This window comes from Erpetoichthys calabaricus, chromosome 12, assembly GCF_900747795.2.
Source record: "Erpetoichthys calabaricus chromosome 12, fErpCal1.3, whole genome shotgun sequence".
NCBI lineage: Eukaryota > Metazoa > Chordata > Cladistia > Polypteriformes > Polypteridae > Erpetoichthys > Erpetoichthys calabaricus.
In genome coordinates, this window is record NC_041405.2 from 38516882 (window position 1) to 38534762 (window position 17881).

The 17881-nt window shown below is 39.2% G+C and overlaps 2 protein-coding genes across 2 annotated transcripts in view; one reads left to right on the forward strand and one right to left on the reverse strand.

Moving 5' to 3' along the window:
* The window catches only part of LOC114662093 (monocarboxylate transporter 8-like), a 1225996-nt gene that overhangs the window by 991994 nt on the left and 216121 nt on the right, over positions 1-17881 (forward strand). The gene's annotated exons all lie outside the window — the stretch shown is intronic.
* LOC114663066 (actin-binding protein WASF3-like) overlaps positions 1-17881 on the reverse strand; it is a 129086-nt gene that overhangs the window by 83267 nt on the left and 27938 nt on the right. The window contains exon 2 of the mRNA XM_051934390.1: positions 9062-9216. Within this exon, the coding sequence (XP_051790350.1) occupies positions 9062-9194 (133 nt within the window). The 5' untranslated portion in view covers positions 9195-9216. The remainder of the gene's footprint in view (positions 1-9061; positions 9217-17881) is intronic.

The window sequence follows — 17881 nt, forward strand, 5'->3', positions numbered from 1 at the left end:
TATAATTATACCTCATCATCTATTTATAATACACCAAGAAATTGGTAGAAATTAAATCATAAGAAGAAAAAAAACACCACCCTTACTAACCATGGCTCACTTTTATTGCTGTACATTGGCAATTTTTTAATTAGTTTATTCATAAAACGTCCAAAATATACAATTTTTACAAAAACAATTATTGGAAGGAGCTGGGATTTGTTGATGGCATTGATGGAGACTTTTCTGGGCATCTTAACACATGACAGTTCCTTTCTTTCATAAACAGTGAGCCATAGACAAAACAACTGGGTACACATACTGCAATATGCATGAAAACCTTCAGTTGGATTCTGTAAAAAGTTATATATGCACATGATTAACTGCTGCTCTGTGTCCTCCACATTACATGTAAAACTACAGACATACAGCAATGTCCAAATCAACATTTAATAAGAAGATTCGAGTACTCCTGCACCATAACTGTGGCTGTGTGTGATAAACATTACAGAGATAAAGTGGTTGAATAATGAATGGTGATTACAAAACCTGCATTATATGCATAAAGCCTAAAGTGCATGTAAAATGTAGCTGCACAAAACAGCATGAATAGCAATAGTCCTGACTTCTCCACCATAGTCTATGGAGATGGAATAAAGTATGCTCACTTCATTTTTCATTTGAGTGATCTAGAAGAGGGTCTATTTAAACAAATCAATTTTAAAAAATGAATCAACATTGTTTAGCATACCTACAATTTAGCATATACTGACCCAGTACCTAATTTTTAAAATTCAAAATTTTATGGCTTTTTTAAATAATACAAGGTGTATTAAATTGTTATTTTTTTTTGTGGTGTTTAAAATCTTCACAATGAACATACTCTTGTAAACAACTATCAATATAACAAACAATATAAATGCAGGTGAAAGAAAGTTAGGAGGACTGAAAGATATTAGTGGCAGATGAATATACTGTAATGTAACTAAATGTAAAGTGTTACACGTAGGAAGTAAAAATGTTAGATTTTAATGCACAAGGAGAGCGCTGAATATTGAAAGTACACCTTATGAGAAGGATTTAAAGTTGTAGTGAATTTGATATTATCAACTTCCCGACAGTGTTCAGAAGCAATTAGGAAGGGTAACAGAACGTTAGGTTATATAGCATGATTTTCAGAGAACAAATCAAAGGAGGTTATGCTCAAGCTTTATAATGCACTGGTAAGACCTCATCTGGACCTCTGTGTACAGTTTTGGTCTCCAGGCTACAAAAAGACACAGAAGCACTAGAAAAAGACTGTGGGGGATGAGTTATTAGGAAAGACTAAAACAGCTGACCCTTTCTATTTTAAGCAAAAGGTGATTAGGAGGTGACACGACAGAAGTGTTCAAAATTATTACTTTAGAATGAGTTCAGCAAGAACATGGGGGAACAGTTGGAAACTTGTTAAGCATACATTTTACAAAGCCATTAGAAAGGTTTTCTTCACATAGATAACTAGAGAAGTGTGATAGACTGTAGGAACTTCCAAACTCGACTTTATGTTATCTTGGAGTAATTGAAGATGTGAGTTCCAAAATCTGCTAATTACACCTTTTGGTAAAATTTAGTGAACACATGATTGTGACTTTTCATGCAGTTGGTCATGCGCTGAAAATATGTTTCAGCTTCAAAACCTGCTAATTGCAACAGTGTAGCGCTATAGTTTTAGGGATTTAGTTTCAAAAATCTGCTTACGGACCCAGATTTTCCCTATTTATCTCCAAAATTTATCTTTTGTACTTAGCTGATTTTGGAACTGAGCTCTTCAATTATGGGGATAGGACTGGTGAGCTTTGTTCGGCTAAATGGCCTTTTCTCATCTAAATAATTCCAATGCTCTAACAATTCATTAGAATCTGTTTCATGTCTCCCACAATATTAAACCTTCTTAACTTCCTACCTACTGTGAAAGACAACTGCAGTAGCCTTTTAGCACTTAATTCCTCTATAATATTTGTAAAATGAATGTATATATCTTCATCACTTAATACACAAGTATGTCCAAGCTGATATAAATACCCAATTTAATATCCATGACATTTTTTTTACTAAAACATGCTAAATACATACTTATAAACAGTGAACACAGACAAATGTATCATCATATGTCTAGAATAAAACCAGAATAGATTTGGTTGAATTACTAAACCTGATGAGTCTCTTATTGTACAACCATATAAACGTCCAATGTGTCCTTTCATAAAAACGATATTCATATATTCAAAAAAATCCCACTTTTGTTAATGCAGCCTCCTATAATAAACAAATAAAAGAGGATAATTATCTGAATTTATTTAATATTAAAAAATCCACAATGCTTCAACTTTTTTCAGAGAGAGCAAATGATCAGTACTTACCAAACCTTTCTGTTTCATTCTCTTCACCCATTCTAAGATAAACCTCACACTCATCGAGAAAGGTCATGGATTTAAAATCTAAAAGTGAACCCACTGTGAAAGTCCCTTTAGTTTCACAATCCATATGGTCAAAAACAGCTGCCTACTCTTGTGTCAGTTTGATAGCAAAAGAGTCCATCCTAAAATAAAAGGACAGAAAAGTGTGTAAAACAGAAATAATTGGCTAAAACAGATAAAACTTAATGAGGTGTAAGGTATAGTTTCTCTTACCTGTTGTGCTTCCCTCAGATGAAATTGTTGTTCACATGCTAAGTCCTCAGGTAGCAAGATAGACAGAATACAAAGACTATCATGACTTGCCAAGGTTTATATAGCCTCGAGTTTTACTTTGCTATGCTTTTCATCCTATGGTTGATAATCATAAAGTTTTCAAATACATTCTAATACCTTATCAGGTCTAAAACAAACAAAATAAAAGTCTCATGTAACAGAACAATAATCTATAGTGTGACCTTTTTATGGCCACCTGATTTTGATTTCTGTATGCAGAATAACTACCCACCAGATACCCATAAAGTTTGTGCAATCTCTTGAGAGTCTAGTGAACATTGTTTGTTTATGATGTCACAGTGGTTATACGTATTTATGGTATAGTTAATTTCTGGTAAAGTCTGGCACTCTGTGTTTTTGTTTATCTTTTTTTAATCACCCAAAAAAATGTATATATATATATATATATATATATATATATATATATATATATATATATATATATATATATATATATACAGCAATCCCTCGCTATATCGCGCTTCGCCTTTCGCGGCTTCACTCCATCGCGGATTTTATATGTAAGCATATTTAAATATATATCGCAGATTTTTCGCTGCTTCGCGGGTTTCTGCGGACAATGGGTCTTTTAATTTCTGGTACATGCTCCCTCAGTTGGTTTGCCCAGTTGATTTCATACAAGGGACGCTATTGGCAGATGGCTGAGAAGCTACCCAGCTTACTTTTCTCTTTCTCTTGCGCTGACTTTCTCTGATCCTGACATAGGGGGATTGAGCAGGAGGGGCTGTTCGCACACCTAGACGATACCGGAACGCTCGACTAAAAATGCTGAAAGATTATCTTCACGTTGCTATCTTTTGTGCAGCTGCTTCCTGAAACGACATGCTGCACAGTGCTTCGCATACTTAAAAGCTCGAAGGGCACGCATTGATTTTTGCTTGCTTGTTTTTCTCTGTCTCTCTCTCTCTCTCTCTTTCTGTGCTCTTGACGGAGGGGGTGTGAGCTGCCGCCTTCAACAGCTTTGTGCCGCGGTGCTTCGCATACTTAAAAGCTAAACAGCCCTATTGATTTTCCTCTGCCTTTATGACACTCTGCTCCTGACTCCTTTGAAGAGGAAGATATGTTTGCATTCTTTTAATTGTGAGACGGAACTGTCATCTCTGTCTTGTCATGGAGCACAGTTTAAACTTTTGAAAAAGAGACAAATGTTTGTTTGCAGTGTTTGAATAACGTTCCTGTCACTCTACAACCTCCTGTGTTTCTGCGCAAATCTGTGACCCAAGCATGACAATATAAAAATAACCATATAAACATATGGTTTCTACTTCGCGGATTTTCTTATTTCGCGGGTGGCTCTGGAACGCAACCCCCGCGATGGAGGAGGGATTACTGTATATATAGTCACACATTTGCAACTAGGAGTGAGCTGAGTGGACCAAGTGGAGGTAATTACCTGCCAGGCCAGGGAATGACGGGGTGCTCTAAACCTATTTCTGTTATCTCTGCACACCAAATATGGGAAAACCTGCCTGATTTAATGTCACTTCCTGTTCCGGTGCCCAGACTGACATCATTTCCTGTTCCAGCGCCCAGACTGACATCTCTTTCTGTTCCGGTCAAATGACATCACTTCCAGTTCACAGAATATAAAACCCCCATCTTTCCAAACCAGTTCAGTTCAATCTGGGAACTCAACCAAAGAGCATCCTCTTGATTCCAGGAGACAGGCAGTTACTCTAGGAGAGCTGGGCAGGGTCCTTAATCCATCAGCAGGACTGACCGGTATCTGCTCCTTTGGGAAAAGAGGAACAGGATGAACACTGCCAGAGCCCTACAAAATGACCTCCAGTAGGCCAGTGGTGCGAATGTCTTTGACCAGACAATCAGAAACAGACTTCATGAGGGTGGCCTGAGAGCACGACGTCCTCTAGTGGGCCCTGTGCTCACTTCCTGGCACCGTGGAGCTCAATTGGCATTTGCCATAGAATACCAGAATTGACAGGTCCACCACTGTCGCCCTGTGCTTTTCACAGATGAGAGCAGGTTCACCCTGAGCACATGTGATAGACGTGAAAGGGTCTGTAGAAGCCGTGGAGAACATTATGCTGCCTGTAACATTGTTTAGCAAGACTGATTTGGTGGTGGGTCAGTGATGGTCTGGGGAGGCATATCCATGGAACGACGCACAGACCTCTACAGACTTGACAACGGCACCTTGACTTCCATTAGGTATGGGGATGAAATCCTTGGACCAATTGTCAGACCCTATGTGGGCCTTTTGTTTCTTCCTGGTGCACAAGAATGCCTAACCTCCATTGACCATTGACTAGCCCCCACGTTCGCCAGACCTAAATCCAATAGAACACCTCTGGGACATCATGTTTATAGATACTGTATGTATATAAATCAACACCTTCAAATCTCAGGCCATGGTCATATGTAGGAAAAATGTGGACTGTCCACTTCAAGTAGGAGATGGGTTACTCTCTCAAATGGAGGAGATTAAGTGTCTTGAGGTGTCCTTCATGAGTGAGGGGAAAAGGAAAGGTGAGGTAGACAGACAGATCGGGGCGGCGAGTGCTGTTATGCAGACACTATACCGGTCCATAATGGTGAAGAAGGAATGAGCCAGAAGGCAAAGCTCTTTAAATACCAGTTGATCTACATACCAACATCTATGGTCATGAGCTTTGGGCAGGACCAAAAGGATGAGATCGTGGGTACAAACAATAAGTTTTCTCTGCAAGGTGTCTGCACTATGCCTTAAGAAAAGGATGAGAAGTACAGACATCTGGGAGAGCCTCAGAGTAGGGCCACTGACACTCTGCATCGAGAGGAGCCAATTGAGCTGGTTTGGGCATCTGATACAGATTCCTCCTGGACATCACCCTATGGAGGTTTATTGGTTTTACCATATGGGAGAAAACCCTAGGGAAGACCAAGGGCCCATTGGGAGAATTTTATGGAATGCCTTGGGATCCCACAGTGTGAGTTGCCAAGTGTGGTTGGGTGGGGGCCTCTGCAACCTGGTCTCTAATAAGCAGTGGAAAATTAGATGAGTCCAAATCATTGCTCCTCAGTTAATCAAACAGATATGTTCCTCTTGATTATTTGAAGAAAATAAGGCATAATACTGAGATGGGCTAGTATGCAATTGTGTCAGAAACAAGTAATCTTGAGGGTCATTTCTGATTCTTCTTCTGTCCTCCTAGTAGGATATCATATCACCTATGATCAATAGATTTATTTGCTCTATATAACATATTTAAACAATCAAAATGCCACTGTAAGTGTTATCAGAATTTTGCGGTTTGTAGCATACTCTTGGCACTAAATCTCAGGATAAGTGCTTTGCTAACTTTATCTGTAATAAGTCAATATGCATGCTGTTTAAGATACTGTACATAGAGCCACACTGCCTTGTTTCCTGACAAGATACATAATGTGTGGTCATAATTACAGTCTAATTCACTTTCTTTATCGCACACATTTCTTTTCCTTTCCTTGTAGGATGAAGCCCTAATCCACCGAGACATATACAGATGAATAATACTGAAAAAAATATGGAGTACATTGTATAGGAGTATCTGTCTTTAATGCATTCCTTACAGATGAGAATTGTGTCTCTCATGCTAGCAAACAGAAGAAACCAACAAGATGGCTGTAAACACATTCACAAAGGAAGACTGGGTATATGAAAAGAGTCTTCAGAAGAGTGAAGAGTCTTCAGAATTACCTTAGGACTAAACAGTGTGTTTATATGAAATAAAAATTGTGTGGAACTTTTACATCCTGAGTATGGTAAGGATAGACTAGCGTGAGAGTAAGACAAAGTAAAGTTGCCTTTGAAGCTTGACCTTGGTCTCAATTTACAGCTTATACAGTGACATACACAATGCAAATGTTATTTTGGAGGACTGGCTCATGTTGGCCTCAAATTTTGTCTTTGAGTACTTCTCACAGCCACCAAAGATGCAGGAGCATGTATCATTCTGACAAAAAACACATACAGTACATGTGAGCTAACAGAACAGAGGCACGGACATGCAATGTATATGCAACTTTGCTGCTTATGGACCAAACCCGAGCGACTGCAACAGGAAAGTCACAATGGTGCATCCATAAACAACTCCCAGTGAAAAATAAACTGATCCACTTCATGCACATTCCACAAGCCAATGACACAAAGGAACACACAATACAGGTGGGACAAATACTACAGTAACATTTTGCCAAGAACAACACCTATCTTAAGTATCGGCAAAAAAACAGGAGTCTGATAACATAACATAACACTGATAACAAACAATAACATGGCAAGACAGTGCCACACACACCAAAGTAAAATATCAGTATGAAATAACAAAGGAACTGCAAGAATAAATGATTTAGGGCACATACTTATTGTCAATAACTCCATATCTTTTACATACATGTTTGTCTCTATTGTTAATCCCCTCCAACACAATGAACAGGGGGGTATTTTTCGTACGTCGCTTAAATCATCCGAGATCAGGTGCCTCATCTTGGATAAGTTAATGCCGGTGACACTCATCCGGGATAGGTCGGTTTTTCAAACGCAGCCGTGTAGTAGATTAGTGTAGCTGGATCTAATCATACAAGATGAATGCGCGTGCCCGCGCTGAGTGAACAGCCCATATATATTGAGTCTAGAAAACATGATCAGCAAGTCTTTGATAGGCTGTAACAAAATGACGAAAGAATGGGCGCATTTTTTTTTTCACACATTTTATGGAATGCCTTGATATTCATCTCTTCTCCAACTTTGTGGCAATTCCAACACAAAGATACAATTCTCTGTAGCGGAAGATGTCATCAACATCCACACAGCTTTACTATAAGCTCTGGAAAAATGGTCATGTCATAAGAGATAACTGCTACTACATTTTTTCATTCCTCAGCCACTTTGTGATAACAATTTCGTTCCCTTGCTGGATTACACCTTTCATTTTAAAGTATATCTTTTTCTCACATTGTTGGTTGTGTTTAGCGAAATTCCATTCAAAAAGACACTTTCCCCCACTTTTTTTTCACCGAAGAAGTGTAGGAGTCCGTAACTAACTTACACAGTGTTGCCAGTCACTACTTATTATACTGACATCATCTAGACATCGATATTCACCCCGCCATCATATACTTGGTCAAATGTGCACTTCATTTCACTGTGTAACTCTTGACAAAAACTCTGAAATGACAGAATCCTTGTTTTCAAAATACCAATATTGTAGTCCACCAGCATATCACCATTAACCATTTCTTAATCAGAAACTGAATGAACAACCAATGTTCACTGGTTTTTGAAGTAAGCAAATTACAGACAGAATTTATAAGAAAAAATGGAAAATACAAATTACACACTGGACCTATGCCACGATAGAACCGAGTGGACATTAATTTCTTCTGTAGTTCATGTAGATGTTTTTTTTTTTTTTTACAACGTGACAGAAACAGGCCAACGAAAGATGGCACTTTCAGTAAGTAAAAGTAATTACTAACTTTTGTTTTTTTGGTTAGCCAAACCCAGTGTATAATATCAGTACTAAACTGTCACTATCACGCTACACTTTTTCCCACTTTTCTACTTTCAATTATTCAGCTTTAAATCACCTTTTTAACATTCAAGAATGCTGCTATTGGTGAAGTCCTGTATTACCCCCTTTACACAGGACCAAAGCTATTATAACACACAGTACCTCAGGCTTTTGGCTTAATGTTTCATCACATTCTCGAATTGCTTCATCTTTGTGTCTTCCATCCTCTTTTCTTTATTCAATTAAGCACTTCTTTCATTTTTGGACTTCCACACTGCACCACCACTGAGTACTTTTCCATTTATTTTTATTTGAAGAGCACAAAAATACATTTGCAGTATCAATAACCTCTTATCTTTGCCATTCATTCCCCCTTTCAATCGCCTTTTATTTGTGAACCAGAGGTTTGCATGTTTCACTAGTCAAGATGATTTTTAAAACAAGTTCTTCTTTAAAGTTACATTGTAAACATTAGAAGCTGTTTAAGAGTGCATTTTGAAAAGATATTAGTAAAGCATTTATTCATGCAAAGGATGGTAGATAGTGTATATGAAAAAGGGAAATTAACAAATATGACAGAAAGTTGCATCTCAAGGACCATCTGTTCTCAACTCGTTTGAAAGCCAAATGTGTAAAAGAACTAATGAGCTAGTTGCTTTGAACGCCCACTTTCCTTTAAAAAATTCTTATCCATAAATAATATATGTAGCATTTTGAAAAAGGGGAATTTTAAGTAAAATGTTCAATTAGATATTATCTTAAATACATGTTGACATTTTTTACACAGTGAAGAATCTTTCTATAACAGACTAATAGAAGATGTCAGTTTATACATACTAAGACTGCCCAGTTGTTTGATGATAGCAGCGAGGGTGCTGTTGGTAACACATTCCAGCTCACTTGTAACTCCATCTGGCAACGCTCCTCTGCACAGGTGGCGTGGTTCAATATTTCTCTTTACTAAAGGCATTCTGTTTGTTTCTGAGGGTTTTCTGAAAAAAAACAAAGTAATGCAATTAATTTTAAACATTTACAGTGTGACATTCATTCATTACAGTTTTTCAAACAGAAGCAGGTGTGTATTAACCATGGTTCTAGTTTATCGATAGTTTAATTGCATTTTGAAGAGGTTTAGTTATGTTTTATTTATATTTTCACTCATCCTAATTTTTGCTTCTTATAATAATAGTTCACATTCACACAGAAACAGAACCACACATAATTATGTCTTGTTCTCATTGATAAAAAAAGATTAACTAGTCTTCAATCCAAAAGAATCATTTTTGTACCTTGGTAGCTACTACTACTACTTTTTGGCATAAGAAGTCATTGCACCATTCAATGGAACTTAATGTTGCAATATATTGTCAATCTGTCTTGTCCTAAATGATTAAATAATCCTAAAATGGTTTAAAAAATAAGGGAAGGTATGGTATCAATCTCCTGGTGCCATTTTTTCTGAATTTAGGGGCAAATTTGCAATTTGATCTGAATGAACCAGTAAAATAATGAAACAGCTGAATTTGTATTATTTATTGATAAATATGGTTAAGTGTCATAAATATACAAATAAATGTTAATATGTTTCTGATTTATACACAAAATAGATAATGAATGGATAATAATGATCAACAAACAGATAACGAAAAGACTGTTCTCCTTGAGCTTTCACAGATTTACAAAAATAAAAACACATAACTGAAGCACGTCTTCTAAATGAATGGTAACACAGATGCCATCAACATAAGCTACACTGTTCCTAGAAAATGAAGTAAACCAGCTAAGAAAAGTGATTAAGGTAACTTCATATGTCTATGTAGTAGTGGTATGTAAGGGTCAATAGCACCCAAATGGATCTTAAAACCTAAAAGCAGAAATGTAGTAGTTCTGGTATCAGAGGATATTTAATGGATTTTGCACAATCAACTGTCTCTTTCTGTACTATGGCCAGGGCAAAAACATTTGATTTAATGATTATATGGCTTTACAATATGATGACCTTTTTTCCTTTTTACAAATATTGTTTTAAGAGTTGGTGCTTTCTCAAGGGTTATTTCAAGGATAGTTATTTTTAAGTTGATTTACATTAACACTGTTTTCAAAGCACAGATCTTAGGTTCTCAGACTATCAATATATCATAAAATACGTTAGTTTTTCTAGTTGCTCTTCAAATTTAATCAGCTGAAATGTAATGAATCACCTACAATGGTGAAAAGGTAAGCACTAAACTGCTAGAGGCTTAAATTTAAGGTTTACTTTAGGAAAAACTGAAAAAAAAAATTCAAAATATTATAAATGGTTATTTTTCAGGGAACAACTAATAGGCTACAACTAATAAGGAACAACTACAGATGTTTTGAAACAATTAAAGCAAATTAAGCCTTGCAAGTTTAAGCAAACAATTTTCACAAGTGTCCAAATGTCTGTTGATTACTTAAAAACCCTCTGTCTGCCTTAAAGCAGAGTTGGAACAAAGTTGAAAATTCCAGTGATAATGGCAAGAAAAAGGCAAGCAACTAAATGAGACAGAGCATTATTAGCCTTAGAAGTGTGGGCCTGTCATTTAGAGAAATCACAAAAAAATGACAGTGTCAGGGAGTATTACAAGGTCCAAAGGCATTTGAAAACTGGAAGAAACTCTGATAGGAAGAGATCTAGCAGACCCAAAGTCACAACCCAATCAGAAGACAAGTTTCTGAGGGTCACCAGTTTGAGTGATAGGCACCTCACAAAACAACAGCTTCAAGCCCAGCTTAACAGTGGTTGATAAAAGCAAGTTTCCACTATGAAATTGAGACTTTGTGCAGCAGGTTTGACGGGGCAAGTGGCAGTAAGAAAGACTTTCCTTGAACAAAATAGGGCCATAAAATACCAGTTGTGCACTACTGCAAACTGCATTAAAGTCTTAAAAGTCTTTCTTAAAGAAAAAATTGAAATTTTTAGTTAATCACACAGGGTATTTGTATAAAAGATAGTTCCTCAGTGTGTGACACCAGCTGTCAAACATGGAGGAGGATGTGTGATGATCTGTTTTTTTTATTTTTTTTTTGCTGGAGGCAGTGTTGGTGACTTGCTCTGAGTGTCTGGCATTCTGAATCAAAGGGGTTACCACAGTTTGATTGTTATAACAGGGTAAGATGGCTACTTTGATTAATTAAATATTTGAATAAACTTTTGTACACTTAATGATTCCTTGACTTATTTTTATTTGCCATTGTTTATTTGTTCTATGCTTTGATTTCATGAAACATTAAGACATTAAACTGCATGCATTTCCATAAAAACTGAAAAAACAGAGGTGTTCTAAAACGTTTGACTGGTAGTTGTAAATGTTTTAAAATTTAGGCTCTTAGCTGAGAATTTATCACACAAAACAAGACAAAATAAAGAAGAGGTATTGTAATATGACACACTGTTACTAAGAACAGATATAATTACAATTTTAATATTAATACCCTGAGTAATGAATAGATTAGGCTTATGAGTATGATAATGAGTAGGAGTTTTCAAAATTTAGAAAACCTGTAGATAATCATTCAGTGATATAAAACCTTTTCTGTGGGTGACTATAAATTAATAACATACTTTTACTTGATTATAGTTTGCATAACTTTAATTAAAGGTTACATTATGGTCTTTAAGTTGTTTACAATTTTTTTATAAGTGACTTTTTGATTAGGCGGCACGGTGGTGCAGTGGGTAGCGCTGCTGCCTCGCAGTTGGGAGACCTGGGGACCTGGGTTTGCCTCCCGGGTCCTCCCTGCGTGGAGTTTGCATGTTCTCCCCGTGTCTGCATGGGTTTCCTCCGGGTACTCCGGTTTCCTCCCACAGTCCAAAGACATGCAGGTTAGGTGCATTGGTGATCCTAAATTGTCCCTAGTGCGTGCTTGGTGTATGGGTGTGTGTGCCCTGTGGTGGGCTGGCACCCTGCCTGGGGTTTGTTTCCTGCCTTGCGCCCTGTGTTGGCTGGGATTGGCTCCAGCAGACCCCCGTGACCCTGTAGTTAGGACATAGCGGGTTGGATAATGGATGGACTTTTTGATTAGCAGCAAAAGTTGAGATTATGCATATACTATTATTTGGAGAAAATATACAGTATAAGATACTACACAGCATGCAATTTAACATCATGGAGTCAATGCCTGAATGGTACTCTAATCAACTGGACAGTTTAGTTCTCATATCCCCCAAAGTTATGCTAGAGAATGTCTTTTGCACAAGTACAAGCTGTTTTTAATATTTGTCTCTAACGAGCAGCCGATATAAAGCAACCTATTGTAGAACAAATACCGGGGTGGCCAATACCAATTCTGTTGAGCCACAGTGGCTTCAGGGTTTCATTCTAGCCATTTTCTAATTAGTAACTAGGTTTTCCTATTAATTAACTTCATTTAATGTATTTGCTATTTTAGACTCATCCATCCATCCATCCATTATCCACCGCTTATCCAAGGTCGGGTCGTGGGGGCAGCAACCTAAGCAGGGAAGCCCAGACCTCCATTTCCCCGGCCACCTCCTCCAGCTCCTCTGGGAGGACCCTGAGGCGTTCCCAGGCCAACCGGGAGATATAATCCCTCCAGCGTGTCCTGGGTCTGCTCCGTGGCCTTCTCCCAGTGGGACATGCTCGGAACACCACCCCAGGGAGGCGTCCAGGGGGCATCCTGACCAGATGCCCGAACCACCTGAACTGACTCCTCTCAATGCGGAGGAGCAGCGACTCTACTCTGAGTCTCTCCCATATAACTGAACTCCTCACCCTATCTCTAAGGGAAAGTACAGCCACCCTGCGGAGAAAACTCATTTCAGCCGCTTGTATCCGCAATCTTGCTCTTTCGGTCACTACTCAAAGCTCATGGCCATAGGTGAGGGTAGGAACGTAGATCGACTGGTAAATCAACAGCCTCGCCTTTATGGCTCAGCTTTCTCTTCACCACAACGGACCGTTGCAGAGCCCGCATTACTGCGGATGCCGCATCGATCCGTCTATTGACCTCCCGGTCCATTCTTCCCTCATTCGTGAACCGAGATACTTGAACCCCTCCACTTGAGGTAGTAATGTGTTCCCAACCCAGAGAGAACATTCCACCCTTTTCCGGCTGAGAACCATGGCCTCAAATTTAGAGGTGCTGACTCTCATCCCCGCTGCTTCACACTTGGCTGGGAACCGCTCCAGTGAGAGCTGGAGGTCACTGTCCGATGAAGCCAACATAACCACGTCATCCGCAAATAGCAGAGATGAGATTCTGAGGTCACCGAACCATATCCTCTCCGCTCCTTGGCTGCGCCTAGAAATTCTGTCCATAAAACTTATGAACAGAATCGGTGACAAACGGCAACCCTGGCGGAGTCCAATCTCAACAGGAAACGAGTCTCACTTATTACTGGCAATGCAGACCAAGCTCCTGCTCCTCCTATACAGGGACTGGATGGCTCATAACAACCCCGTACTCTCGGAACACACCCCACAGGATGCTTCGAGGGACATGGTTGAATGCCTTCTCCAAATCTAAAAAACACATGTGGATTGGTTGGGCAAACTCCCATGCCCCCTCCAGGATCCTGGCCAGGGTGTAGAGCTGGTCCAGTGTTCCAAGGCCGGGACGGAATCCGCATTGTTCCTCTTGATTCCGAGATTCAACCATCGACGAACTCTCTTCTCCAGCACCCCTGAATAGACCTTACCAGGGAGGCTGAGGAGTGTGAACCCCCTATAGTTGGAGCACATCTTCTGGTCACCCTTCTTAAAAGGGGGACCACCACCCCGGTTTGCCAATCCAGAGGCACTGCCCTCGATGTCCATGTGATGTTGCAGAGACGTGCCAAACAGGACAGCCCCACAACATCCAGAGCTTTGAGGAACCCAGGGTGAACCTCGTCAACCCCAGGGGACCCGCCACCTCGGAGCTTTTTAACTACCTCGGCCCCTGATATGGATGGGCCCCCCCTGGAATCCTCCAGCTCTGCCTCCTCTAAGGAAGACATAATGGTGGGATTGAGCAGACCCTTGAAGTATTCCTTCCACTGGTCAATAACATCTGCAGTTGAAGTCAGCAGGGCCCCATCTCTACTGTACACAGTGTTGGTGGAGCACCACTTTCCCCTCCTGAGGCACCTGACGGTTTGCCAGAACCTTCTCGGTGCCGATCAAAAGTTGTTTTCCATGGCTTCCAGACTCAGATTCTTTAAATTAGGGCTGAGCAACGTCAGTCCTGGAGGGCCGCAGTCGCTGTTTGTTCCAACCCAATTGCTTCATGAGAAATCATTCATTGCTGATGAAGCACTTATTGCTCAAGTTACATTTTTTCTTTCATTTTAGTTGTCTTGCTTGTTAAGATTTTGAATCCTTAATTGCTTATTTTATTCTTAAACAGCTGTATTCATTCTTTTAACTGCTCCTTATTAGCAATAAGTTGCAAAAGACAAATAAACCAGCAGTACTACATCTAGCTTGTCTCCATTTCCACCCTTGTGTATTCATCATTCACTGTTTGGTTTAATTAAGGACTTAGAAGGAAACTGAAGAGAATGTGAAGAATTGAAAATTACTCAGCTGTTTTAGGCTTCAAATCACTTGTATCATTAGAAAGGAAAAAAATCTATGATTTAAGAATGAACTGACATGGTAGAGTTAAAACACTAACAAGCCATGAAATTAAATAAGATCTGTTATTGGTGAGGATTGGCTTCTAATAAAGCAACTCGGTTGGAACAAAAACTTGAAGCCACTGCAGCTCTCCAGGGTCAGAGCTGGCCACCTCGACATACATTATATATGTATAGTCAAAGAGGACTCGAAAGGATGCACAGCAAGAGCTAAATAAAAATCTCTGTGAAGGAAAGGAAGCTTACAACGCTAAAATAGAAAACAAATTCACTCAGAATAAGATGAAAGATGTCTGGAAAGGACTTGGCTCAGATGCTAGAAGGGGATGTGGACAAAGCTAACATCTGAAGCAATTTTTAATAGACCCTACACACACACACACAAACACACTGCCTCCTTTTACCAATGGCCAGCCCTCCCTACTACATCAACAACTTATACCACACCAAATGGAACAGCCAGTGAAGAGTCCACTTGTGACTATCAGCATGGGCTATCCATAACTGAAGATCAAATTAGCAAACAACTAAGGAAGCTACATACAGGAAAAGCCAGCTAGTTGGAGTCAGTCCTCATATTCTTAAGGTATATGCTGACCAAATTTTTGGTGTCGTCTCTCACCTGTTCAGTCTAACCCTAAGGTTCCATAAAGTGCTGCTGCTGTGAACATCCTGCTGTGTTCCTCTTCACCTAATGCCTACAGACCATTGGCACTTATGTATCATATCATGAAAACCTTTGAGAGGTTTATCCTGGACTATATGAGTCCTCTTGTGGTAGTCTACCTTGGCCCACTGAAGTTTACTTAACAAAGATTGTAGTGGTAGAATGCAATTATCTATCTAGTTTTGCTTGGACAAAGCCTGCAGTACTGTGAAGATTATGTGTTTAACATTTTCCAGTGTCTTCAACACCATCCAACCATCTGTGTTGATGGGTAAGCTCAGGGGTAGATGTGGGGTAGACCTCAGCTTCTGAGACTCAAAGACTGTGTTTCTCATACAGATGTGAGCAGCACCGGAGCAACACAAGAAACAATCCTGTCTTTCTCTTTATTCTGTAGACCTCTGATTATAAATATAACACCAGGTCATGTCACTTACAGAAATTCTCCGATTATTTGCATTTATGGGGTATGTTTTAAAGGGGGATGAGACACATTTTTTTAATGAAGAAAGAATCATTGAAGAAAGAATAAAGTTCAGCACAAAAAGTCACTATTTAAGGAGTGGATATAGAGGTGGTCTACTCTTTCAGGTATTTGGGGTTCCATATCACTGACAGATTGGACTGGTATTGTAACACAGAGGGACTTTACAAGAAAGGATAAAGCAGACTCTTTTTTCTTAGGAGACTGTGTTCCTTTAATGTGGGTAGAGATATCCTTCTCATCTTCACAACTCTGTGATGGTCAGTACGATTTTCTGCGCTGTGGTGTACTGGGCTTGTAACATCACTTCAAGAGAGGCCAACCAAATCAATCAGCTAATTAAAAAAGCAAGGCTCAGTTATTGGACACACGCTCGATCCCCTGGAGGTAGTTGCAAAGGACAGAATTATTACAAAACTAAATGCCATTACTTTTATTCTTTGTGATTTACTTTATTAATACCCGAAGGAAAATTGTCATTATGCATGACTTTTGGAGATCAGAGTGCCAGTTCAGACATTGTACGGTGCCAGGAGCAATGTTTTGAGGTTAAAGGTCTTGCTCAAGAGCCCAACAGAGTAAAATCCCTTCTGGCAGTAACAGGATTTGAACTGGCAACCTTCTAGATACCAGCACTGATCCTTAGCCTCGTAGCCACCCTATTATGAACACTGCTGCATATCCTCTCTCTGACACACTAACACCGAGTACTTTTCATCACCAAATTATTCAGCAGAAGTGCTTCTGGGGTTCCTTTTTACTAACAGCAGTATGTTTGCATAATGCCTCACTGTGGCTGTGACTGACAAGTCAAACTATAGAATGTGTGTGCATTTATTTAAAAATTTACATAAAGAGCATCTGTAAAATGGCAAATGTACCTCTGGGGTCAAATATTAACATTTTACTCCAAATGCTAGGAATTCAAAGCTAAGAATTGTTTTTTTCTAGAAGCATCCTTTGTGCTGTTCAGTATTGAGTACCTGTTGTTTACTGGTGGTCTAATTTTTAATATTTCTGAACACTTTCTTACTTTAACCCACTCATTTTACAAGAACATTGACATCACTGCTAGTTTCAGCCACTCTGTTCTTAACAGTGGGAAAGGAGGATATCAGACTAAACTAAGATAGTTATATCTTAAAGTTGTCTTTATCTTTAATGCAACAAGATCCACTTTCCATTTGGTTGCTCACTAATTAAAAAATGAAGTATTCTAATGTCAGCAGCAGCTGCAGTGTTGAACATTCCACTGAGCACACACGTGAACCCTGGGAGAATCATATAATCTTTGATATGTATGACAGAGTTCTAAGCTCTCTCTTTTCCAGTTCTCAAGCAAAAACTACACACAATCTGAAATATTAACTGCATTGCCTTTATCCTGAAGCCTCAGTTAATGCCATTGCATCAGAAAATGACTTCATTATTCCATAAATCTCTCCTAAAAAAGAAGGTACATCTTTTAAGATCGCTGATAAGCCAGATGCTTTCTTTGATTTAGTTCAGTCTCTGTTTACTGGGTCATTATCCACTTTAAATCTGTAATTCCAAGATTATACTATGGAGATATGATTGAATCATAATACTTTGAAATCTGAAATAAAGCTGCCGAGATTGATTTAACTGTCTAAAGAAAGGGGCAATGGCAGATGCAGATGCCATAATGGATGAACAATGGCTTACATGGACAGGAGGCCATAACAGAATGTCAGCATGGATGGAGGTACAACCTGGCCGGGCTGATGTTCATTATTAACCCCAGTCAGGGACAAATGGATGGAGTTCCTTGACCAAAAACAATTCATCCCCCAGTGTGTTAGGTGGCAGTGCTTCTCTGGCATGGTCCCAGATTGGACACCCTGAGGGTTACATGGGATCTGTAGTTCTGAAGAGCAGCCT